This window comes from Eulemur rufifrons, chromosome 6, assembly GCF_041146395.1.
Source record: "Eulemur rufifrons isolate Redbay chromosome 6, OSU_ERuf_1, whole genome shotgun sequence".
NCBI classification, from domain to species: Eukaryota; Metazoa; Chordata; class Mammalia; order Primates; family Lemuridae; genus Eulemur; species Eulemur rufifrons.
In genome coordinates, this window is record NC_090988.1 from 74,395,967 (window position 1) to 74,422,717 (window position 26,751).

A 26,751-nucleotide genomic window follows, 5' to 3' on the forward strand; every position below is an offset into this window, starting at 1 on the left:
ACTTACACACATAAGCTAACCCTTTTTAATAATGATCCTAGGCAGCAAAGATAAATAAAAAGCCTCCTGCTTTCACCAGAGCGGGGGGAGGGGGTCGAGGGGAGAGTTGGCTCTGTTACTCCTCCACCACTCCCCCTATCCCGCCCCCGCCCGCAGAAGAGCAAACAGTCTTTCGGGTTCTCGTTTGCCTGTAGCCAAGACCCTTGGAGAGAACTTACATGGCTAGAGGCCAGAGGACTATTTTCAATTAGCCATTTGACGGACTACGTTAACCAGCTACCTGTGTTCCTCCTTTAAAGCTGATTTTTTTTTTCTTACTAGTTTAACCAATTTGTACGCACTAGGAAATAACCTTAAAATTTAGAATAAAGAACAAGACAGCAGTACCGTACCTAACTGGGAGCCCCTGGATCTCCCGGAAGCATAAAAATCACCTGAGGGAGTGTTAAAATGAAGGTTCCTGCTCCTGAAATTGTGATTTGGTAAGGGTGGGACACGGTCCAGGAATTAGCATTTTAATAAGCGCCCCAAGCAATTCAGATGCACACACTTTGAGAGACACCCTCTTAAGGGGTGCAAAAATGGGTATCAGAGAAATCTCCCACCCACTCCACATCTGAATTCTGTAGGAAGTTTTATGTGTATGTGCATTTTTCTGTAATCTCAGAAGTGGTTTGACCTAATAATTGCTAGGACTCATTGCTGTAAGAATTTTCCTAAACACTCCAACATTAATTTTGCTAAAGGAAAAGATTTATAAACAGTTTCCTTCCCTGGACCCTCTTGTGGTTATCAAGAATGTGCTGTTGAACTGAATATGTAATATTATTACATACTTAGTTCAATTTACCTAAGCGTTTACAGTTAACAAAATGAGTTCACTAACATTGGCTATTTTAGAGCTTCTAAAGACTAATGACAGAAATGATCATTCCTGTTTTATAAAAGAAGAATCTGAGACTCGGTGCCAGGAAATAATTTACCCAAGTTCACACAGTTATGTACCAGGGAGGAGACTTAGTGAACTCAAGAACTCCAGCTAGAAATAACTCTGCTTCCATCCCCTCCCCCGCCCCAGTAAAGGAAGCTATCTGTTCCCTGGCAGTGTTATCAGAATGTGTGATCATCCAGAGCTCCTTTGCAAATTGTTGGACTAAATAGTCAAATTATTCAAATATATGCATATTCTTAGAGTATCACACATTTAGCTTTGCACCTCTGTCAACTTGACAGAGCACATGACCAATACAAACTACCCTAAAACACAGATGGTGGAGTTTATTGTGGAATATTTAACGTATGTGAAATATGCAGGCTAACCAGAAAGCAAAAAGGTCTGAGGGCATGAATGAAGCTGGGCTTGGCCTCCTGGAAGACCCTCTACACTGGTTCCCAGGGCTATGGGCTGAATGCAGACCCAATTTCTTCAAATATTCTTATTCTTTCAAATAAGAAACTGGTTTTACAAATAAAAAAAAATACTTGTACTACATCATAAGGGACTGTAGGATCCCTACTGCAAACTTTTTCTTTTATAACTTTAGGTTAACTTCAAACTGATGGTTACTTTCCAATTTTAAATTAGCTTGAAAATGAGTTATATCCGTAGGTTTTTAAGCTCCATTGTAATTTACTTCCTTTCTGAAAACTACCTGGCAAGCTAACGTCAGGAATCTAAGCTAGCAGTCTCAAAGATGCTCAGTTAGAAGTTATGGCAAATCTTTTACCTGCTAAATTCACATCGCCACGTCAGCATTTCTGCTGAAGAAAAAAGTGTTCTCATTTCCCAGACTCTGATTGGGCGGGTCTATGGCCAATCTTCTTAATCTTACTCTCCCTTGACATTATATAAATAAATGTGTGTATCTTCACTTTCCAGTGTGTGGTGCAGTTTTACTGAAGAAAAGACAGAGGAGTCAGAAATGGCAGGGAAATTTGGAAATAAAAGAAGATCAAATGCCAATTCAGATAAGCCTGATGAATCACACCTCTCAACACTTCTGAGCATTTCCAAACTTTCTGATTTGTGATTGTAGCATTACCAAAACAGTAAGTGACTTAAAACCCTTACCTATTTGCCTTAAATGTACATCTAACATTCAAAACCAGTGAAGCCAGGATGAACTAAAGTTGTACCAGTTTCTTGCATAGAATTCTGAATATTTTTTATTTGTTTAATTCAGGTAGCATACAGAGATAGTTTTGGAGGACTGAGATTAAACTTTTTACAAAAGTTTTATCTTCCTATTGTAATAAAGGATGATGCTGATAATATAGAGCAGGCATTTCTGATTCTTCTTAAAGATTGGTCTCTGATATAATTCATATGTTAGAAGCAAAGATTCCAAGTTTATGATCGGAACATTTTCTCTATCTCCAAAAGGAAGAAAACTTCACAGCTTGAAAATACTACCTTGAATTTCACTTTTGTGGGACTTAAAAATTAATTTTGAATTAGTAGAAGTTTCTGTTTCTTTTTGGTTATGGTCTAATACTATCCTAACCCAATGTTCCAGGAGGACAAAGGTCAGGAAGAAATGTGAATTCCCATCTATTCTTGTCAGGAAATATAAACTAATCCTCATTACTCAAGTGAGAACAGAGGCTCAATTTGACACTGACATATTTTTTTCTATTAATAATTTTAATTGGCTGAGTTCAATTCTACTATCCCTATAAGCATTTTATGTTTAATTATGTTGGTTTAAGTTTCCTAGTTACTCCTACCTTCAGTCTTCCTTGCCAAAACAAAAAGGGTTGTCTAGTCTAGTATCAAATGAATTGACCTCAGAAACTGCTGCAAATTGGAGGAAGTAATTAGCATAAGGAAAATAGTATATAAACAGAAAACTCCTCTGCTGAGCAGAGTGGTAAAGGTGTTTTCAAATTCATTCTGAATGATATCAAAGGCCCAATCCAGCGTTCAACTGTGTAACTCACAATTTTCGGGATTATTGTATAAGGCCTGTTCTGAGAAAAATCTTAAGGGAGAAATAACTTCCCTATTGATTAGATGATACTTTTTCTCTATAAGCTTTTTATGAACCATAAGAATAGCTCTGTGTCATACTCATATGTGTTGAAATTGGTCAACACCTGTTACAGGAGTTATGTAACTAGGCATGGCCATTTGTAGCAGACAAAGGAAAGGAACTACAGTAAAAAAATTTTAGAAAGGCCAAGATTAGAAGAGTAGAACAAGAGGTTCAAAAACTGATCCCATCTGGGAATAATATTTAGTTGGATCAAGAAAAACAGCGCACAAACCATTAGGAAACTGCTAAGACTAACCCAAACATATGAGAATCATCAACTTTTAACCCTCTGAGTTACCAGATTTTCCCTGAGAACAGTTAAAAATTAATACCAAAGAATAAATTTGGTTTATTTCTTGTAATATTTCTATAACCATGGTCAAAAGGGATGTCAGGTTGAGGACTTGGGACATAAGTTAGAGCTGACAATAATAAGTGGCTGTGGTATTTGTTGGTTTTGCTAGAAAAAGAGCCATGAGAAGAATTAACAAATTTACCAAAGGGTTTCAGGACATTGCATTGGCTGTAAGGAACAGATTACCTTATTTTTAAAACTCAAGTATTTAGGCTGTGTGATGATTGGAGTGAGAGATTTTCTACTGCTTAATTTTATATTCCTCATGAAAAAAAATGGGAATGTTAGAAAAGTAAGCCAAAAAATGGTTTAGAAAAAAATAATTACTGAACTTTGTAAAGTCATATTAAAAAAATCACACTAAGAATTTGGCCTATTTTTGTGTGATTCTGATATATGAATCTACACAGTGCCTGTCTTTAGTGGTCTTTTTAACTAAGCACCTGGGCAGGATGTACAACTCCCTCTCTTTTCCTTGACCTCCAGACAGTATGGGAATGGCGGGAATAAAATCCTTAATCACACACATGTGCAGCACAGGTTAGGCTATAGATTTGTCTAGCTTACATACAACATCATTTGGAAACATCTGAAATTCTTGACTTTCTCAACTTCAATTTCCCTTCAGTTTCCCTTCATTGCATAGTTATATTCGTTCAATTCATGAAAACTTGCTGAGCACATACTGTATGTCAGAGACAATTGTGTGAGCTGTGATACAGGCAAATGAATAAGATAGATTTCAGCCCTTTAGGTATTCGTATTCTAGGACATAAGAGTTGCATTTTAATCTGTTGGGCCACTTGTGAATTTGTTAAGGGTAGGATGTTTTGTTTTGCCATAGCTTTGGTATATAGAAAGGTGATGCCCCTAGTGGCCAGGGGGTAGTAGTGATGGACAAGAAACTTGTTCCCAAAGTTGGAGGGGTACCAAAGGGTTGGAGAGGTCCACTGTGATTGTCGGTGCCCCAGTTATTCTTGGTTAGCAGTGTTTTACAAAAGGTAGACAAAGGATAAGAAGTGGAGGGTGTGGGGGAGGGGAAGAAATGAGCCAAATAATTTTTGTTTGAGGCAAATAATTTTTCTACATATGGTAGGTAGACTTATGAAAAGATAGGTCCAGAATGGATCTCAAGAAATTATCTCATCTTCTTCATCATTTATAAGCCTATCATTGCAGACTAGGGAATTAGACTATACATCCTTCTTCTGAGGACCTTTCTAGAATCCAGCAATGCTAGTGCTTGGAAGTTCCCACTTATAATGCATTTTTGTTCTTGTTGCAATTTATATCTTATTTCATTTCATCCAACCTTCGTGAAGATGGGGAACAGCTGCTTACTAACCTCCTTGTGTTATTAAGTCACCACTCAGACTGTTCTCATAGCGAAAGATCAGATCTCACAACCTTTCTTCATAAACTCCAACTTTCAATCCATTAATCATTTCCCTTGGTCTACTCTGGACCTCCTCCAAGGTCTCCATATTCTTCTGAAAATGTGGAGCCACAAACAAGACATGTGTGTGAAATTATCCAGGGCTCAGGAAACATGGGAGTCATGAATTATCTGAATACAGCTGTTGGGAAAAACTAAAGGGAAGATTCAATCAGATTGACAAATCCTCCCCTTGCAACTTGGAGACAGAAGTGGTTGTTTAATAAAGAGATGAGTCTTCATAGCAAAGTTATATCTTTTATCCTTAGCTTTAAGATGAAGCATTTTTTTTCCAAAAGAAACTCATCTTGAATAGAACATTTAGCTTTCATTTTTTCCCCATCAACAAAATTATTTAAGAACAAGTGATTTTTCTGTATTCCACTTAATATCCCAAGTTGTGGACCTTTAATCATTGGGTTGAGATAGTGCTTTCATATTCTGAGGTGTTTAAATTTTGATATAATTTCTCTCAGAAGGTCTATGAAACTCTACACTACGTTTGAAGCTTTTACTTTCTTCTAAATTGAATCATTTCTTTTCATTCTGTCTGCATACAAAACCTAATTAGAATAAAGTGAATGAAACTAGGTTGAATCCCATAGAAGAGAAGCATGCTAACCTAAATGTTAACTAGAATCAAGTTTACCTGAATATTTCACTCATCAGGTATATTTCATTATAGTCTCACAATTCAATTCGACCAAATATTTTGGGCCTTCTAATTCTCTATAGCCCAGCTGAAGAGCATGTGATCAGCAGAAATATCATTCCCAATACTCATGGTTATCTGTGCAGGGCATATTCAATGGTTACTGTAAAATCAGTCCAATTGTCCCAAGAAGAAATTAGGCCAGATATAGAATGAAGTCAGCACTCTAAAAAGAAACTGGGTAAGAGCGGAAAACATTTACTTCTTCTTCATAACATCACTTTGAGAAATTGTCAGGGGAATCTGTGACCAAAAGGGGACTAATAAAAGTATTTGCTATAAGTGGTTAGTTACTTCTGAAAACTTAATCTGCTAGTGAAGGGCACCAAGAAGTGGTAAGTCTAGTTAGACCTAAGAAAGAGTGATGCTGACGCAGATGGACAGGACAAATAATATATTTTTTAAAAGTAGAGGACAGAGAGATGGGATGGAATGGGGAATGAATGAGTGAGAGCAGAGCCATGCATTTAAATTCAAATACCCCATAATTGATTTTTTTCTTTTGATAGTCACTGCTATATATGCCTTATATTTTACTGCTTGGACAGTAGTCATGACCTGGGAGAGGGGGTGGTGTGTGTGTATGTGTAGAGGATGGGGTTGTATATGGTAAGTTACCCAATTTTGGAAGTCAGATGTTGATGCTATGACACAAATTAAATATATTTCTGAGACATAGACCACAGTCAGCTTTCCTCAAGACAGCCTCCATGCTGAATTATTAATATAAAAATGAAGACCCAATACTTCATTTATTACCACATTTCATGCCTCTCCCAAGTATAGTAAAATTTAGCATTGAGGATCTTTTATTTCATAGGCATGTTTTCCTGAGGACCTTGGGAAGAATAAGCCAAACATATCACCCACTGACCTTTTTCATAAAAAATAGTTCCCAGTATAAACAACTGAAATTAGCTTTGCATTGCTTATTGCATTATGTTGATACCGAATACTAACTTCAACTACCATTCTCACATGATAAACATAATCTTATAGCATTATAACAAGATTGTGGATGTATTATAGATCATGTTATAACTACTTTGCAAGCCAAATTTCCATTGCCTTCCATTTTGTCTTTACACAAAAACTAATTAGACTAAAGTGAGTAAAAATAAGTGAATCTCATAAAGAAGAATCTTGCTTATCTATAGGATGCCAATTTATCTCAAAAGTATGCAGAAGTTTGACATGTTCTTGACTATTTGCTAGACTAATGTTTTTTGTAATACTACTTTTTGTCATTGTGGTTTTGAAAATTCATATTTATGTATATGAGTTTGCCCTCCATTTCTAGAAAGAGTTTATAAAATATCTACCTCACTCTTCAGTTAATTAATGTTTATAAGAGCACAACTTTAGGACAGTATTTAATAATGGAAGTTAATCATGAAAGCAGAATTATATGTACGGATGTCACATGAAGGACAAAGAAACAGCTCTAAGGAGTATTTCTTTAGAAAATGATGTGGGTTAAAAAATATAAATGTTAAATTAGTAAACATTTTCTAATATATTTTGGACTGGGGATCTTAACAGATACAATTAATTTTAGAGTCCCCCCTTATCTCTTAATCATTTTAAGGTAAACAAATCAGTTGTTGTTGATTTCCTGGGGGTGGGGAGGGAAGCAAAAAGAATTTTGTCACTGAAAATCAAATAAAACTGTCAAATCTTAGATACGAGAACCAAAGAAAGAAACTCTGAAACACAATAGTAATATAAGAATCAGTGAAAACTTGAGGTTTTAATTCATCTTGTTTTAGCTAGTGTCTCAATAATCATAAAGTAACTATAAGGTATTTAAGAAGTTTAAAGGATAATTAGTTTTGTGACACCATTTTGGTAGTAATAATATCTTATTAACATGCTGTTAAAATTTTGTTTATATGTTAGTAATTAACCTAAGTTTTTCACTTTCTTTTGAAAATCAAGGTAATTAAAATCTTTCACAGACTGTCCGTGGTTTTCTTTTATTTTGATTATTGAGAAATAGAAGAAATATGATTGTCATGTGATATGATTTTAAGGCCCAGATAGTACTCAGGAGAATTTAGGTCCTAATTTAAACTCTATCACTTTCTGGCCATGTCACCTGGTCAAGCTACTTCACTAGCCCAAGCTTGTTCACATAGCTACTAAAAGTACCATACAAATGTTTACTGAGTAAATTGAGAGATCTTCACTACTGTGCACCTCAGTTGCCCAATCAATAAAATGAAGTCAGTGGGCTATAAACTGTGGTTGCCAAACCTGGCAACACATTCAGACCTTCACTCAAAAGAATAAATGGTTCAGGTGATTTCAGTGTACCAGGGGAGAAAGTGAACTGAATCATCTTTAAGGCAATTTTTTAAATTTAAATTTGGACTCCTTCCAGGAACTGTATATCATTTGGTAAACTTAATTTGGAACTCATGTAATTATTTCCTCTAAAGTTAGAGCTTTGAGCCAAGGTAAGGATTCATACTCTTCTATTATGTTACTTATTTATCTCTGACAAGACTTTAGGTGGATTTTCACACATTGAAATGTCCTTTAAGAGCATCCTTTCTGCTGAGCTGGTTTCTGAGCTCTGGGACATATCAAATACATTATGAGTTCACAGTATCCTTCCCTGCGTAAATCCGAGTGGAGGCAGGATGAGGTCTCTCCATAGACTTCTGCATCTTTGATTACTTACATGACTTTGGCAGTACTGCAAAGAGCTCTGACTTGTGCTAAGACATACCAGTATGCATCCAATCCCTCATTTAAAACCACATCTTTCTAGGAGTTGCTTTCTAGGAGGAAGACGGATGAAATATATCAGGAAGATGCTCATGTAGATATATGACTCCCTTATGCAGACTATATCCCAGCTTAGTTTCTAGAGTTGGTATCCTGAATTCTGAGTCAGTGCAAAGACACAAAGGACCCAGACATCAATTCCTGGCATTCTCCCAAATGGGATACTATATCCAGAGAAGTTCCAAGTTTGGAGTGGAGCCTTTGGAGGAAGAACATTGAATTACACAAGGAAAGCCAATAAACATTTTAGTCCCCAGCAGGGACTGTAAGCCCTGTAATTATGTTTAAGACTGTGCTTGTCCATCCTCTTCTTCTCCATATCTGTAAACAACATGTTAGCTTTGGAGGTTTGTCATCCACTGTGTGTCTTTGGAGAGGGCCTTCCTCATCACAGCATCTGCAGTGTTATAGCCAGTAACAGTTCGAAAAGGCAAACTTATGAAATGGCTTCTAAACACACTAAATCCTAATCTAAACAATTTATAACGTTTCTTACTCAATAACTCTCAGAAGTCAACTAACTTGGAACTGCTCTAAACAAGTTAAGAAAGGAGTTAGACATCATCCATTGCGTTAATAAACTAAAGTAAGTGGAAGGAAGAAATGTGCAGGTGAAGAGTTCCAGATTCTAACCTTTCTCTTCAGTGCCTACGATACTTATTTCTGGACAATTCTTTATCTTGATAGTGTTTTAAGTGTGATAATTATAAAAATAATGGCTAAGATTGCATAGTAATTTGGAGATTAATTTAGTGATTAAAAGAAAGGGCTTTGGCATTAGACAGACCTAGGCTATAGTCCAGCTTTGCCACTTATTGGCTCTGCTAATTTAGGATAATTAATTAACTGATGCCTCAGTTTCCTCATCTTTACAATAAGAATAACAGTCCTTGCCTGGAGAGATTATTGTGAGGATTCAATGAACTATGGAAATACAGAATGCTCACCATAGTGAGCTCAATAAATTTATATTTTATTATTCATTTATTTGATCCTCACAAAACACTTTAACACTCCCTCCATTCTATGATTGTGAAAACTTGGCTGCAAATAGGTAACAGTTAGTTATTTGAAAGTCTCTCATTAGTTAGCAAAAATTCAAAGTGATTATAAAGTAGCACATGTGGCAACTAATTTTGAGACTCTCAACCATCTCAAAGGGTTGTGGTTAAAACCTCTTTAGAAAATGTGTGTGCAAACCATCTGAAAATGGGAACCAAATCAAACTCAAATCAAATCTGGATGGTAGCTATTAGATAGGAAGACATGATTTTATAATGGACTTTGGAACCAGAAGTTTAGCTTTTCCACTTGAGATTTGCTGTGTGTGTTTAGGCAAGTTACTTAAATTCTCTGAGCTCTAGTTTTTTAAATCTATCTCTGAGAGTTCCTTTGAGGATTAAATAACATATATCAAAATAATATATATCAAATATGAAACAAATAACTTAGCACTGGATGAATACAAAATAAATTTTATCCCACCTCATTGTAATTTGCATATACCTTCCCACGGTGTAGTAATGACAAACAGGAAGAGTTTTAATGGTCTATTGAGTTAGTGAGGTCATATCAGGAATCTGAGGCAATGCTCACTGAGTTAATGACCAGAGTTCGAATTTTTTATCTTTTTCAACAGAGTTATGGATTTCTAGGGCAGTGGGGTTGTGCTGGTGACATTAAGGATAAACTTCAGAGTAATAGCAAGTTCAGCCAATATAAACATGCTTATCACACCCTAGACATCTCATCGTTTGGTCTTTCCCCCACTTGGCAGCTTGTCTAATGGCAAAAGTGAATTTTACGAGTTTTCTTCCGACGCCAATTTCCTTTTGCCAGGAAAGAAAACCCAATGGCTAATGTTGTCGTTGACTAAATGAACATTTCTGAATTTATGCTGTGTTAATAAGTGCTTCCCAAGTGTTCTGTTATCAAAAATGTGTGGGAAATGTTATGCAGTAGGATTTACAGACTTTATCACCTATAGAAATCACAGACACCTTCGTATCACATAATAGTTGTTATAGATATTTCAAAAGACACTGATGCTTATCAAAACTGCCTCAAAACTATAGTATTTACCTTGCTATCATATCTTATTTATTCATTAAAAAGTACACATATTACTATGTCACATAGTATACTGTTTAAAATATTTTTATAACTGTGTCAATGTAATTGGCTTCGTTTATAATCTTATACTTTTTATTTTATTTCATTTAGAAACATTTTTCTGAGAAGGGTTTGCATAGGCTTTACCAGACTGCCAAAAGAGTGGAGTCCATGGCACAAAAGTGGTTACAAGCCCCATATTAATTCAATACACTGTAAAGAATAATAACAACAGAACAATTCTTAAACATTGATTATGGAAGTTGTTGGGCAGAAAGGAGCCCTTGGTGGAGGAGGAAGGTGAAAGCAGAAGAAATCATTGTTTCCTACTAAAGTAACCATAACAATAATGACCTGGAAGGTAGATATCAATCTCAAGGGACAAATGGCCTTAAGGAATACTCACAGAAAGGACACTGCAATTCCAGAGCCCTTGTATAATTTTAACCCTATCTTGGTTTCCCTTTTTATTTCTGTACTCAATTTTCTCCACATTCCCTATCTCTTCCCCATTCATGTACCCTGCAATGTCCTATCCCAAAGCCTTTGGATGTTGTGGAGCATTTCTGCAATCACCTAATTTGGATATTTCTTCCCACAGTAGCCTTATTACTTAGAGATAGTAGGTGGTTGATATATTTCCACGAAGCTGGAGATAAATCAGTTCTAACTCCTTCTGGTACTGATGAGTAAGGGGTTTAGCATATTCTGAGGGAATTTCTAGATACCATAGCATTATAACATGTACTCTGGGCACAGATATCTCACAGCATTTTCTGCTGTTTAGGGCAATTGTTGGATTCCCTTTCCCCATGTGAGAAGGTTTTGGAGTGCATTTAACATTCACTCAGAGGTTAAAAACATTGGCAAAGTACTTTCTACTTCCTGTAGAGGTCCAGAAAATGCCCACAAGTGGTCAAAATGTCTCACATAAGCTACATATTTCTCCCAGCTTCAGGCTGAATTGTTAAATTCTGAGGTCACATGTTGCTAAACTACTGGTTTTTAGAAACTAGCCTTTAAAGATTTTTTTTATTTTAAAATTAATACTTTGGAATATATTTTGCCATTTGTCTAAAATAGAATTCAAGAATGATGTCTGTCATCCCTAGTGCATCAGAAGTTATTTTAAATATGGCATCTTTATAAAAGTCAATAGCTGCCTCATCAAAGGGCAATCATGTCTAGTGTGGGTGGCTGTGCCAATTGTTTTTGAACTACTGCAGCAATTTAGCCAATCCGAGGGAATGGCTTGCAGCCTTTCTACACCCACATTTTTTCTTAATTATCTCCACCAGGCTGAGTTAGCTAAGGACAGATCTATAGCATTTCCTGGATGTCAAAATGCCCACACACCTTCTGCAATCCTTGGGCTACCCACTTTCATGTTTTCTTTTGGTTGGTCCATCTAATTATCTATTATCATGTGTGTATAATGCATTTTTCATGAGACCCAGGAAATTTCAGGATGTGACATCTTTGACCTGAAACATCAGAACTTCTGCTTTCACAAAGAAAATAAGCATTAAATGTGATAGCAGGTCTTCCATCACATCACCCCTTTCAAAAAATAATCTGCAAAAGTTTGAGATCTTTGTTTACATTAAAACTATCCAAGTCATCATTCTTCATAAAACAGTAGGCTTAATACCTAGATTCTTTCTGTACTACGTTCAAATAAGTTGCTTTGGTTTTTCATAATGTACTTCGTAACAAGTTAAAAATTGGTGGTACCCAAAATTGTAAATCATCAAAGGTTAGGGTAACTTACACCCTAATTCCCACCACGGAATTATTATCAACTATATCTTTTATATCACTCAAACTTGGAGCTGAAATGGAATTTAGAGGTTATCCTGAGAACATCCTCTTTGTTTTATGTGTGAAGAAACAGACTGGAGATCAAGAGTGACTGATTGACTTTTCTAGCTACTGACAACTAGTTGGGAGTAAAGCTTGAACTCAGGCATTTTAACCTAATTTACTGTGTTCTATTGAAAAAGGTTAAGAATCCGAATTCCTTCACCTTCTAGGGATCAGAACACTTTCTATGAGGCCTGCAGAATTTTGGGACCAGTCTTTGTCTCTATGATACAGGCCCCACCAAGATAGGGACCATTCAGTCTTGCTCACTGCTGAATCTCCAGATTCCAACACAGTTTCTGGCATATAATAGGTTGTCAATTAATATTAAATACTTATAGAATAAAATTAGGAACGTGAGCATCTCTATACAAAGTATACCTTTGGACAAATTGTGAAATGGCTGGTCAAGCTCATGATCCACATAAGTATCAGAATATCTACCAAGATAATTGAGCACCCAGGTGTCCAAGACTGGGATGAAATTCCAGAGGGTTGAAAGAAAACAAGCCAGCACGAATTCATGCATCAGATATGGGCTGGGCTAACTGACCTCTGAGAACCTTCCCAGCCCTCAGATTCTATGACTCACAAGTAAAAGTAATGTACTTCTTGGCTTCGGTACTTCCTATTCTCTGTGTGTGTTTTTTTGGGAATTAGCAACTATGACTTAGATGGTGTGTCAGCTACAGGAAGTTTCTTGCTCTCTTTGCACCTACAACTGTGGAAGAGGGGAAGAATGGCTCAGTAAGGGAAGGTCATAAGCTGGTTAACACTTTCTATTAGGCCTGCAGAATTTTGGAAACTATTTGTAGATGATGTTTTTTATTTCATTAAATAAATCAAAATAGGAGAAATAATGCATACAGCTCCCTCAGATGCCATAATGGGGTTTGAGGCAGTATGGTCTAGAGAGGAACAAACACAAATTTCCTTGAAGTTTGAAGGACTAGATTTTGAGTCAGTCTTTACCTCTTACTGGCAGTATGGTCTTAGACAACTCTGCACCTTAGTTTCCTCATCTGTAAAAGGTCATTGATGATTTCTACCCTACATGATTGATAAGGAACTCAAATGAAGAAACCTGTAAAGAGCTGTCAAAACACTATATGAATATAAAGTACTGTCCCTAGGAAATAAAAATGAAGTCTGCACTATAGTTGAAAGAATTCCTTGCAGGATTCTTTTGTTGGAAAGCAAGCAAGCAAGAAAGTCCACCTGAATTTTAAAAAACTCAGAATGAACACTCCAAAAATCATCAAATGAAAGTGGAGGCAAGAATAAAAGAATTCAATATTTCTATCTCTGCGCTAGGGTGTTTTTTTTGGGGGGGGGAGGGTTAATCTTTAAGAAACATGTGTATCTTTCTCAAGAGACACTTGTTACAGCAGCAGCTCTAAACTCCAAAGTAAAAGAAGAAAGATTTCATATTTTTGAAACTATGGTCATGGTTAAGCCAAAAGGGAGAGAAAAAAATTGCTTTTATTTTTTAAGAATTTAATATTTCTCTTCTTAAGGCACCCCTCTCATTTCTATAGCACTCAATAATGGTAAGCTTTCACTAAATGCTAATGTTTATTTTTATTATAAAGTACTATCCATTGTTCTCTACAAAGATTATGGCATGTAAATTTAAGAGACTCATTGCTTGTTAAATTCCCACTAGAAAACACACAGAGACACACGCCCATACACACACACACACACACACACACACACACAGCAGTACCAGATCAGCAGAGAAAGACATCAGCCAAAGAAAGATAATTTGAGATACTTCTGAGGTAGCAGTTGTAAAATTAAAATAGGCAACTCATTAAATTATCCATAGAGTGAAAAGAATGCTACAAAAATAGATATTTTTCTGGCAAGTCAGTGCTTTTCAGAACAAATTTAGTTTTAAGCAGAGTTTTAAAATCAGATGATATCAGTTCATATTCATTAGGATTATTTAAATGGTTAGATTAGTTTGTCCTTATTAAAAGCAAAGAATAGCTTTACTGGCCTTTGATAGAAATATATTTAATACAAAAATATGCTCAGTTAGATATCATTTTTAACTGACAGATTGTAAGCAATATGATTGAGTGAATGTCATTTGTGCAAGTTGGAGTCTGGTCCCAAAAGCACAGGACTGAAAAATAAAAACCTTGTGTAAGTCATGATTTAATGCTGATTTTCTCTCATTTCTATTTGTTGGCTTTGTGACTGATTATTTATTTTGTGATCACCCGTCCCTTGCCTTCTCTCTCTCACTGCCTGATTTTGGAATGATGTTTCTTACTAAAGCTTCCCCTAGAGGACAGGCCAGGAAAAGGAAAGAAACTAAATTCACCAGCTTCTCTTTTTATTAAGAATTTAGATCAGAGATTTGATAGGGAACGAGTCTGGCAAATGAAAAAGGAAGCTTGTGTATGTTGATTTTAGATCTTTTTACAGCCTTCTTTACAATTTACGTTGATAGACAATTGACAATATTTTGTAAGCCAACTAATCACTTGCTTTTCAAATCCCCATTTACTGCCTTGAGCATACAAATTAGATGATGTTTTTAAATGTACTCTGGTTCAATCAAATGAAAATGCTGTATGCAAACAGAATGTCATAATGATACCTCCCATTTATGGAGTGCCTGCTTCCCAGTTTGCAATGCCCTTTCAGACAGTCTCTTCTATTCTGCAAAAATTGCTGTGTTGTAGGTCTTACTATCAATGACACCAAAAAAGCTATGGGAAGGATGCACATATTTTAATCTGAATCAATACTGATATATTCCATTGGGGGAGCTAGACCAAGCTAAAATCTCACATATAGCAATATTAATATGCAAGACTAGGGTGTACAAAAGTAGGCTAGGTTACTGTTAATTTTTTAAGGTTAAAAATTCTCTCTCTCTCCTTCCTCTTTTTTTTTTTTTTTTTTCCTCTCCTCTCTATCACCTTCTAATTTTCTGACTGATTCCAAACAGGACAAGTGAAATTTCTTGCCTTCATGCTAAAAAGCTCTATGTAAATACGTATAAACAGTGCATGTCAGGTGCACTATGCTTAAAGTGACATCCATTTCCACGACACTTTAGGCAAAACCATTTCATCTTGAGAGAGAGAGAGAGAGGATGACGTGACACTTTTGAGGTTTATTTAAGTTGTTAAAGATCTCGAGGTTACAAGAATTAGACTGTTAAGCATTTTTCCTCCTTGTCTCCCAGAGACACGAAATCTACAATTTTCTCGGTTCAACTGTCGGATAAATTGGCAAGTCGACTAAAAGGATAATATTCCCTTAACGATGCATTCATTTGAAGCCCTAGCAACTGTATTAGGCAGCAGCGAGCATTCGCTAGCAAGGCATGGCGCGAGGAGAGGAAACTCTGCAATTTAGAGTGACAGATGATTTTTTTCCCATCCATCAAGCTGCCTCAAAATGTCACAATATTTACACCTCTTCCTTGGTGAATTAGAATCCAGAGACAAGCAGACAGGAAAAAAAAAAAAAAAAATTCCGACCAGCTTCCGCTTGATTGGGAAAAGCAAGCGTTGCACCTTTAAATTCTGCCCCTCCATTCCTCGTTTTCCCCCCCTCCTTCCCGGGATTTTGCAATAAATCTCCCAGTTCTGCGTTCAGCCCTGCAGATCCGTATTTAAAACAGCACCATCTGGGAAGGGTGGGTGGCGATGGTGATGCGGGCGCCTTGGAGTTCCTTTGCAGCACGCTTGGAATTGCATCAGACTGATCAGAAATCCCCCCGCCCCCAAGCCCAGCCCCTCCCGCCACGCTCCCCTCCCTGCCCCTCCCCTCTCCTCCCTTCGCGTAGATCTGACTGAGAAAACGACTGGATCTCGGAACAATCTGTGCCCCATTCGCTGCAGGCTTGCTCCGTAAACCCTGCCCTACGCTCCCTTTGTGTGCCGAGCAGCCTATCACCGTCATCTGATCCTAGTGCCTGTTTTTTTTTTTCCCCTTCTAAATTTCCACAATATCCTCGCGTTGCCTATGAATCCATCCTTTCCACCTGCGCAGAGTTGGGATTCTTCTTTTCGTTTGGAAAAACAGTGGAGTCTGGAGTTTCGGAAATAGGTTTTTCCCTCTGTTCCCCTCACCCCTACCCCAAGCCCTCACCTCTTAATTAAGAAGGGCTGAAGCGGGGAGGAGTCCAGAACGGCCAAGCCCTGGGGCGAAAACTGCCACCCGGCACTGCTCTGTGGCCGGAACAAAGGGCCCGGGAAGGGGGTGGGGGTGAGGGTTCTAGGAGTGGAGGGAGGCTGGTGGCCCCCGCCCAGGGGCGCGCAAGTCCCCGGGCTCCCCGAGGAGAGGCAACAGGACAACGCAGCCGCGCTCTCCGGCCTTTCGTGGTGCCCCGGGGGCTCAGGCGGGGGCGGGGAAGGTGGAACGAAAGGCTGGGCTCCTCCGAGCCTCTTCCATCTCACTCGCCAAGCCCCCGACCTCCACCCTTCCCTAGACCCCGGCCCACCCGGCTGGAGGTGGCGGCGGCTCCGCGGCGAGCTGGCCGCCCTCCACCCGCGCCTCGGGACGCAACCTCGCCCTGGCAGAGCGGTCTGCACGCCCAGCTGATTGGTGGCTCTGTCCAGCCGCCGCACGGAGCTACGAGTATTCTTCTCCACCGCCTCCAGCCAACCAGGCCCCCTCCCCCGGCCCGCTCCCTGGCTCTTCGGTCCGGAAAGGACCTTCTACTCCCAAGTGGAGGCCCCCCTTTCCCTGAGTTACCCCGACTGACTCGGACCTGGGCTCAGTGAGGCATCCGGCCCGGCGGGGGAGCGGAGCGCGGTCTCGGCAGCTCCCCTTCCCTTGAGAAAGCGGGAGCCCTCTAAGCCAGCGCCCAAAACTCGCGGGGAGGGAGGACAGAAAGAAAAAAAAAAACCCAGAAAGAAACATCCAGCGAGGAGCGAGGGCGACGGAGAAGAAGAGATAGAATGAGGGAGGGATGGAGGCAGGAGGAGGGGGCGGGGTGGAAGAAGGGGGGGCGGGAAGGAGGGAGGGAGGAGGAAAGAGAGGGAGGGAGGAATACAGAGAGAATGAATCCTTCTCACTAGAAGAGCTGAAATTACCTTGATTCATTTTGTGTTGGGGATTTAGCTTTACCTCCTTCCCTCTCCGCAACCTCCACCTCCCCTTTCCCCACCGCACACCACCTCCACCGCCACCGCCTGATTCTAAACGGTACAAAGTCAAATTTTAGGAAATCGAATGTTGTGCAAAAGCTTCATAATTAGTAATGAATCTACTGTACATACACCACACACAGACAGACAGACACACACACACCAGCAAAGAGAACGGAAAAGAGGGACGTGAAGGGGAGAAAAAGAGAGAGAAATCTTACATTTGAATCAGACATTTGCAGGTCCAAGTTAACTAAACTCATTATATCCGCAGGAAGACTGAAGGTGTTTTTTTTTTTTTCCTCTAGCTTTGCCCCAGGGTTCTCACCTAGGGCAATTCAATTCAAACTGGGCAAATACCAAGAAACAACCCCCTCATGCTCTCCCTCTACCTCCTCCCCTCGACCACGCATCCTCTCCGGAAGATCGAGTATCAAAATAGCTCAGGAATTGGGGAGCAAGGGGTCCCCGCCCTGGTGCTTACCTTCTTTGCGGCTTACACCACCCCGGTGGCTAGATCCTGGAGATAAACACTTGCATTTCCCAAAGTTAACCCAGTATACCAACCCGGAGCTTGCCAAGAGTCTATTCCAGCCTACACCGCTAGGAAGACAACTTCAGCGAGCTCAATGAGGGGACAAAACTGGGGCTCGCTTTCCAAACGCTCCGCTCCAAAATCTGACTCTCTCTCCAGCCCCGATCTCAGTGTGAGCCGAACCTTAGAAAAGATGCTTTTTAAGGGCGACACGGGGCTGGCGTTACCGCTGGGCCAAGGAGGCTACCTGGGGTTCCTCCACCTCGGACAAATCCGTTGGCTCTGTCCAAGGTGCTGAATGGACTCCGAACGCCCCGATTACACACCCGGCGCAGCAGGAGGAAAAGGCTAAAAAATCTCTAATTAAGTGATACTTGATATTGCTCTAGACGGTTTCTTCCACTTCCTTACGTTTTGTCACGTGCGGATGGCTTTGCCAAAGCCATCCTGTTAATAGTTGATCACATGTTGATGAGACCCTTTTCTTCTATGAGAGGATTACCCCTTTCATTACCGGTGAAATGCACTTCTGACTTATTTCTCCCCCCCAACCCCACCCCCACCTGCACCTAAACTCCCAGCCTCTACCCCACCCTTACCCCCACCCCACCCCCTAACCCCAAGCTCTAACAGAATCCTTGTTTTTAGATGGAAATTAACCCCCTGGCGAATGTCAATTACATGCCCACATATAAATCATAGAATATGCTCATACACCATACACTTAAAGGCAAAGAATGGAATGCAAGACCGCTGAGAGACAAGCATCAGCCTTCAACAGCCAATATAACACACCCCCCTCCAGCTCCAAGTTTGTTCCACGCAGTTCCACATTGCTGCGTTAAATCTCAAATGATTCCAATTAAAGTTGCACTGTGTAAAAACCCGATTCCCCTAGCCTGAGTAGCTGCTGTTCTTTGGCGTGTGAAGTGCTAGGAAGAGCCGTGATATGCCCGTTGTTAAGCAACATGTCAAGATTTTTCAATTATAATGCAGGGTTTATTGCTACTCACCATTGTGCCTTTGCTGTCCTGGAGACTCAAGTGTCTTAAAATCTCGTCTCCCCAACAGATGCTGGAAGGTAATGTGTCTTGTTTGAAGTCATCATGTGAGAAGTTCGGCTTTGCTCAGTGGATCGCCCACCACTTGGTGTGACTTATGAATCTAATAACCCTTTGCAATATCCGCAAGCTTAAAACTCTCAACCACCTTGGCGACTACAGAAGACAAAGCAACTGGCACCGATGTTGAAAAACCTATAGATTTACGCAAACGCCCTCACTCCGAGAGACACGTTTCCCTTTGAGTTCTTACGTGATTCTAATGAATGAGCGAGGTTACCAATGATTGCCCAACTGTCCTGCTATATAGCGGGTGGTTTCTGGGGCTGCCTTCTAACCGCCCGTCACTGGGTCCTGGCACAGAAAGTTCCCAGAGAAAGTGAGGAGTTTCAGGGTACCCCCTAAAAATAACCCAGCCTGCACACCGCTCCCTTGCCCACTGCTCAGGTCACACCTGGGGCTCTGGCAAAGCTGAGTTCGGCTCCGGAGATTTCCCTGTCGCCAGGTAAGAAAACCTTCGCCTTGTCAGGCTAGGGCGGGAAGACCGCTGGGGAACTTGTTGCTTATCAGCGCCAGCAGGCTACCGCTTTAATAATAATACCAGAAAAGCGCAGCGGGGAGGGGGCGAGGGGGGAGGCAAAGACTACGACTATCCGTGCTGTTTACGTGACCAACTCACTGTGACTTCCTTGGTAAAAAGGAAACTTCTTAGAAAAGTTCGTGCCCCTCCCCCTCCCCCCAACATGACTAAGGGTCTCCAGCCGATGAGGTCGTGAGTGATGATCAAATGGGAGCTGGGGGGCTGGGCGGCGGGGGTGCGGGGGGAGGTAAGTGACTTGTCGTTGGGCACAACTGCATGCGTCGAAGCGCGCATCAGCCCGGCAACTTTCCCTTTTCCTCTTAGGGACTGATGACTAGGCGAGAGGCACCAGGGCGAGCCACTAGTTGCCCACAGGAACCTGTGTAAGCCGAGCTCTCGAGCGGCTCAGTTGAATGAAGTTATGACTGCGTGTGCTCTAATGGGTTATGGCTTCTCAAATGTGAGTTAACGGCCCCGGTGCGCAGCTAGGTCGGCATGGCGAGCCGCGGAGAGCGGAGCTGCAGGCAGAGGCAGGGAGGGGAGGCGCCGCGGCGGGCTCGGAGCTCTGCGTCCGCTCGGTGCTTCTTCCCCGAGCCGCTTCCGCAGCATCCGGGGGCTGCCCCGCCGCCGGGGTGCCTGGATGAGAGCGGCGGGGAGCCGCAGCCGAGCGCGCGGGGAGCCGGGGCTGGGCTTGCGAGCCTCGGGAGGGGGCTCTCCCAGGAAGCCCCGCGGTCAGCACCCGCGCTTCCCCACCAGTGGCTGCGCAGGCTGGGGAGAGGCGAGGTCACGTGTTGGCGGAAAGTAACTTGGAAGGGAAAGGAGGAACTTCGAGAGAAAGAGAAAAAGCAAAATAAAACAAACCACTCCCCACCCTGGTGTGTAAAATAAAGGGAAAGGCGGGCGGGGGTGGGGGAGGGGCGCGGCTCTTTGCTGAAGACCTGGAGAGAACTCTGGAAATCTCAGGAAATAAGCAATAACTCGAGCGTTGGCGACGTCCCCCAGCGTAGGGAGGCGCTAACCCAAGGTATCTTTCCACTCAAGCTGCCCTTTGCCTACCCCCCAACCAACGCCTGCACAGCCAGCGGAGGAACCGAGCCTGCTTGTACACCAGTTGTTATGGAGATGCCCGTCGCTCTGAGGAGCGCTACTGCCCTGGGAAGTCCCCAGGCGCATTTCAGGTTTCTTCGTTTTGGCACTGACACCATGATTTTACTCTCCAACCAGAATTCCCACCGAGGGGAGCCCACCAACGGCGTCACAGGCCCTGGCCGTGGCGCTATTGACTGCAGGGATGAGGCAGAGCGATGCTGCAGTTGGTGGATAGCTCTTAAGTTTCAGACCACTCGGCCCTTTCCAATTTCCAGTTTCTTTATTCCAGTCACAAGTGCTGCGTTTGAATGTTATTCGTGCTTGCTTATGTATAAAAACCTCAGTTACACGATAGGATTATGAGAAGCAACAGAACATTAGCATTCAGTGGCTGCTTGAAGGTCCTCCCCCCATCCCAGAAATGCTTTCCTCATGGAAAATAAGCTTTACTTCCTAATTCTGTATGTGGGCCTCTGTTCATTGGAGCCCCCATTGGTACTCAGTTATTATTATTAGCAGGAAGTCCATGCCTCTCTAGAGATATTTCCAAAGCCAAACCAGCTTGTCCTAGGCTCCAGACAAGGTACAAATACACAAATGCTTCCTGGACCTCATAAGGTACTATTCTAGACTTGCCAGGCTCCTGGAGACCTGAGGTAGGTCATCATTAAAGGATGCCAAATACCCTCAGGGTCACCAATGCAACAGTTCCCTCCAAGTAGAAGGACTGCTCAAATTGTCCACAAACTGCCACTTTTTGTCCATCCATGAATTAGCCAGCAGATGCTGCCCTAAGACAGGGACAGCTGGCACATACCATCTTTAGAGGTCTTGGGGTACAGGCTTTGTGGGCAAAACTGGTTTCCTGAGAATGCCATCCATAATGCTGTTAATAACTTTCCTTGCCTACTGACAAATTCAGTGACTCTAGTACAAATCAGCAATTCTGAAATGACACAGGGAGATGATCACTATATGAACACATTTATTCCCCATTGTCATTAACGTGTTACATTTATCTGACTTCCTTGTCAGCAGTTTGTGGTCTGTGCAGAGACTTCAGCTATTCCTCTGATGGATCATTATCCTGAAAGCTGTATTTTGTAGTGGGGTACTCTGAATTACTGGTATAGTTACCTGATGATTCAAACATGAATGATTGATTAGTGTATAATTATTAATATTTAGACAATACATGATTATGCTCAGAAAATATGTCCCAAGAAAAATTTCTGACTATTGCCCTTATTTCTTGGAGCCATTACTAAAACCTCCAACTGGTGGATGAAGATGAAGAGTTAGAGTTGCTATATAATATGAGTTGCTATAGGGAGCTGGGGAGAGTGGTGAAGAGATGGTATTTGACTCATAGTAGTTTTCTTTCCTCTCTTGATTTCTCAGTGATCTGAGAGAGAATTCTTTTCTCTTGGTGCATTATCAGCTCTCCAGCCTTTTATCTCTATCCACTCACTTACACATTTTCTTTTTTTTTTTTTTTTCATCTGCAGAAATCCAGTGTCTAGTATAAGCAAAGGTTACAATCATTTCATTCGTAAAGATAGATGCCAAACACTGTACCTGCCATGATTTTAATCTCAGGAGCACTTATTCCTGAGGTTATCTTATTTTTTTCACACAATCCTAATCAGTGTGATATGAATATCACACTTCTCTAGATTCATCTGACCTTATTCATTTTTAGTAATGGTAAGAACATTTCAAACTGAATGGTAAACAAATCTTGTTCCTTAAAGATCACTACCTAACAATGTAGCCAAACTTAAAGCAAAATGTATTAACACAACCTAAAAGGAAGGATTTTTTTGCTTTCAAACTTTGTTCCTTATAGGTGAGCTGTTAGATGTTCATAGTTTTCTGCCAAAGCCATAGTTCTCTGCCCATATCTTTATGTAGACGGGTTCAAAAATTAATAAGAGATTTATCAAGACTAGAAAGCACAAGAACATCATTAAATAGGTATGCAGACAATCTTGAAATTAGTGGGAGGGGGTAAAAAAACAGAGTCTACCAAATCAAAAATGAAAGAGGACTCATTTTCCTTAGAGAATTAAGAGATGCTTGGAATATCGCTTCAGACGAAGTCTACTCTATTGATTTCTAAAAGGAAATTCAGCAAGTCACTTTTAAAAAGATGGTTTGTGTACTCTTTCCTATATATCAAGGCAGATGTAGATGAGATAGTACTTCCATTCTTTCCTCCTAACTATTCTTTCCAAATCTATTTGGTTGTATTTAATTGCCATGCTCTCCATTTTACCTGGTATTAGGTAGATTATTTCCTTCCTTTCTGGTCCTACTTCTCCTTTCCCTTTGGTACTCATTCTATGCCCGGTGTGTTGATAAGAGCTGGTGATCCATTTATTAATAATTCCCCACCCTAAAGCATCTTAGAATCTCGGAGTTGAAGAGTGGTTAATTATTGCTGAGATGTCAACAGTGCCCTTCCCTCCACGAAGTCTTCCCCAAGTCATTACCTTGGGATCACTTGTTATAATCAATGAAGAAGAGTGTTCACAGAGAGGCTTTAGATGGTGGCATAATTGCTATCTTGGATTCTAAGAAACAAAAACAAAACAGGTAACAAAAGACTTGTGCTTATGATACAAGAAGTGATTCTAACCAGCTAGGAAGAAAGATTGGCTTTCTTAGTCACTTCCTGATCTCTAATGGTTTTCCATAGGCAATGGAAGGAGAGGCAAAGAATCACGATGCACAATTTGGAAAGCTTTCTAAAACAAGATTAGTCAATGATTGCCAAGAACCTGGTGTTGAGCTCATATTTAAAAAGAACTCAAGGAATCTTCCATCTACCAAACTTAGTTTAGTTAAAAGGGAAACAGTCAGAGCATCAAAAAGAAACAAGCAAGAGAAATACTTGGGAAATTCATGATTTAGTTTACAATAACCTCTGTGCATTCCTGAATCTGACAAGTAAGCATGAGACAGAAGATCTGGACATGACTTAACTCAATTTCAGAAAACCAGACAACCCCATAATGAGGATGAAGCAAGATCACATGGAATACTGAGGAAGAACTGAATGACTCTTTCTAAACCATCTTACAGACAAGAGATGAATAAGAGGAAGTATGAGTGGCAAGTAAGAGAAAGTAACGTTGATGATATGAAAAGTTGTTAGGAGATTAAGACAGGTCAAGAACATGTCAGATCAGGACTTGCAAGGTATACTTAATGAAAGGTCATATTAGGAATCAGGTAAGATGAGAAATCAAATCTCCAAGGAGTCACAAAACTTAGAATTATGTAAAGGCACATGAAAACTAGTAAAAGTAGTAGAGAGTCTATATCATGGTGGAGCCTAGAAAAGTATGCTTGAGATTTAATCTGCCTCGAACATCTGGAGGGAAACTTTTGCAGATGCTTAACTATGCTCCCTGTAATTTAATGTACACATGAATCTCCTGGGCAGCCTGTTAGAAAGCAGATTCTGAGTCTGAGGTGGGCACCACGATTTGGTATTTTCAACAAATTCCCAGGTGATATAAGGCTGTGCTACATTTTGCATAGCAAGGTGGTAAAGCATGCTGCTCCAGCCCAAGGTTCATTTACATTATGGCTTTATTGAAGACTAGCTAATCTCTTTAGTAACTGAAGTGAATGTCATATAACAAAAATTAATTCAAGGAAAAGGCCTGCTCCTTTAACCCTAGTGTTACACAAAACACAAACTCGAACCTGTACCTGAGCCCATTAATTCTAGAAAGTTTCTGAGCACAGAGGACATCAACCTCTTACTATCACTATCACTGGCTGTCATTTGAATATTTGTCATTTCATATGTCTTGGAATAAAAGGAAAGAGAAGCAGTTTAGAATACACTGGGCATACTGCAAAATGGAAGAGAAGTCAGGGAAAATTATTCTAGTCATGTAAAGAGGATTGGTTAGGTCATATTATGAGTCCTGAGCTCATTCTGGGTTTCTTTCTATAAATAGGATATTTTGGAACTAGAGAAGGCATAGCAGAAGGCAACCAGAATGACAGAGGGATTTGGGGAATTTGCTTCTGCTGAAAGGTTAAAGAAACTAGGTCTGTTTTCTTTTGTAAGGAGAGAAAAGATGGTACCTCACTGAGGTGATATCATTCTAAAAGTAGTGGAAGTAATAGGATGCGACAAGAGTGCCTTATGGAAAAAAGAGTAGAAGGATTCTGGCAGGGAATGAAGGCCAGAAGAATGGCTCTAGCTTTTCTAAAGGTCCTCAGTTAGCAGTGTTCCTATTGGCAAAACTCCACTGCTCAGAAAAGGAGGGGTAAACACTGGATTGAGATCAGGAAATAAGTGAGAGAGAGAAAGTGAGGAGGTAAGAGGGACCTTATCTCTTTGTTCATTGAGAACATTTTCATTATTAACTTATTAATCTTATAGAAGCCCTGCACTCCCAGCATATGGTGAACTTTACCAACATTCCCCAGGCTCGAGGGCTCTGCTTCTGTAACACATCACATTTCTTCTTCCTCTTCATCCCAAAATGGCAAGTTTTTCATCAGTTCAGCAAAGAAATGTAAATAGTCAGTTACAATATCCAGGGTTCTTCCTCTAGGTTACTTTTTCCTTTGCATCAATCCTGGAAAACATTCCATTTTTTAGTTGTTAGAAAAGCATTGTCCATGACTTTGCATATAAGGTTCCACCATCTTCATTTGATCCCTGAAGCTCAGGGATGAAAAGACTGACAGGTCATCCTGGGCAACCCCATGATTTGACAACAGGGGAAGGTAGAGCTCATAGAGTTGATAATCATACAGTTTTGTCTGTATGGTAGTAGAATATATAAGTTTTCCAGAAATTTAAAAAATTCCCCAATGAGCTAACTGGAAAATATCAATTATACCATGGTTAACTTAGTACTCTGGGCCTCTGTCAAAATTTATTTTCAGCTCTATGTCTTTTCAATACGGCAACCCTTCAGGGGAATTGTTCTAGGTTCACTGCCTTAGGTGGTTGCTTTTAGGCTGCTGTGAATGGTTGATAATTTAGGTAAACAGGTGAGAGAAGGAGGCAGCTTTCTCTAGCTTCTCCTTAGAGATAATGATGCCCATATGCATGCTTGTTATTGCCTCTAACTTCCTCTCCCTCCAGCAAGACAGCATGGGATTGTGCATTCCCACCTTCATACTACCTTTCCCTCCTCTGCTTTCTGAATAAGGGTTAGTTTGAGAAAGATGGAGAAAAGAGTATTCCAAGAAGAGAAAATTGCCTCTGTGAGGCTCCTGAGGTGGTGTTTTAATTAGTTGCTGCTGTGTAACAGATCACACCAAAATTTAGTAGTTTAAATAAAAATACACATTTACCATACCCGTATTTTCTATGGGTCAGGAATTCTGGAGCAGCTTAGCCGGGCAGTTCTGGCTTGGGAAGGAGGGAGGATGTTCTCTTATGATGTCACAGTCAAGATTTAGCCAGGGCTGCAATCATCTGAAGACTTGACTGGCTGCCCTGTGAAGACTGGATTAGAAGAGTCTAGGTTTGGAGTCCAGGTAGGAGTCTACTACAGGTGCCATGTGAGAAATGACAGAGGCTTATATTTAGAAAAGTAAATGCATGTGAGATATATTTTAGAGGTAAATCAGAAGGACTTGGTCACTGATTGGTTCATGGGAAATGAAGAGGAGGGAGGGTTCTGACATGAGCAACACATGTTTGGAGAAGATTAGAGGACAAGCAGATACAGTATAGGTGAAGGTGGGAGAGATCAAGAGTCTAGGTCATTAAATACCTACAGCCATACTGGGAGACTGGTTAAAATAATAGCTACCATTTATTGGGTATTAACTCTGTGTCAGGTACTGTGTTCGGAACATTACCTACATTCTTCTGTTTAATGCTCTCAATAATGCAACTATTTTAACTCGGTTATGCAGAAGTTAACTAAGTCACACAGCTTGTAAGTAGTAGAATAGGAATTAAAACTCAGGATTTTCAGATTCTAAAGTTTATGCTTTTAAGCATGAGACTACACTTACCCCTTCTTGCCTTCTCCCTCCCTTAGTACATACATCTTTGCTTTTGTTGCAGTTT

The 26,751-nt window shown here is 40.4% G+C and overlaps 1 protein-coding gene across 4 annotated transcripts in view; it reads right to left on the reverse strand.

Annotated features, from left to right (window-relative positions):
- The window catches only part of BDNF (brain derived neurotrophic factor), a 57,814-nt gene extending 38,225 nt beyond the window's left edge, over nucleotides 1-19,589 (reverse strand). Inside the window, exon 1 of one of the 4 annotated variants that reach the window (XM_069469736.1) lies at nucleotides 18,974-19,589. In XM_069469736.1, coding sequence (XP_069325837.1) covers nucleotides 18,974-18,976 — 3 coding nt within the window. In that variant the 5' untranslated portion in view covers nucleotides 18,977-19,589. Of the gene's footprint in view, nucleotides 1-17,046; nucleotides 17,103-17,909; nucleotides 18,343-18,973 lie in introns of those variants that run through there. The other 3 variants (XM_069469745.1, XM_069469741.1, XM_069469744.1) reach the window with 3 other exon arrangements.
- Nucleotides 19,590-26,751: the final 7,162 nt, after the last annotated feature.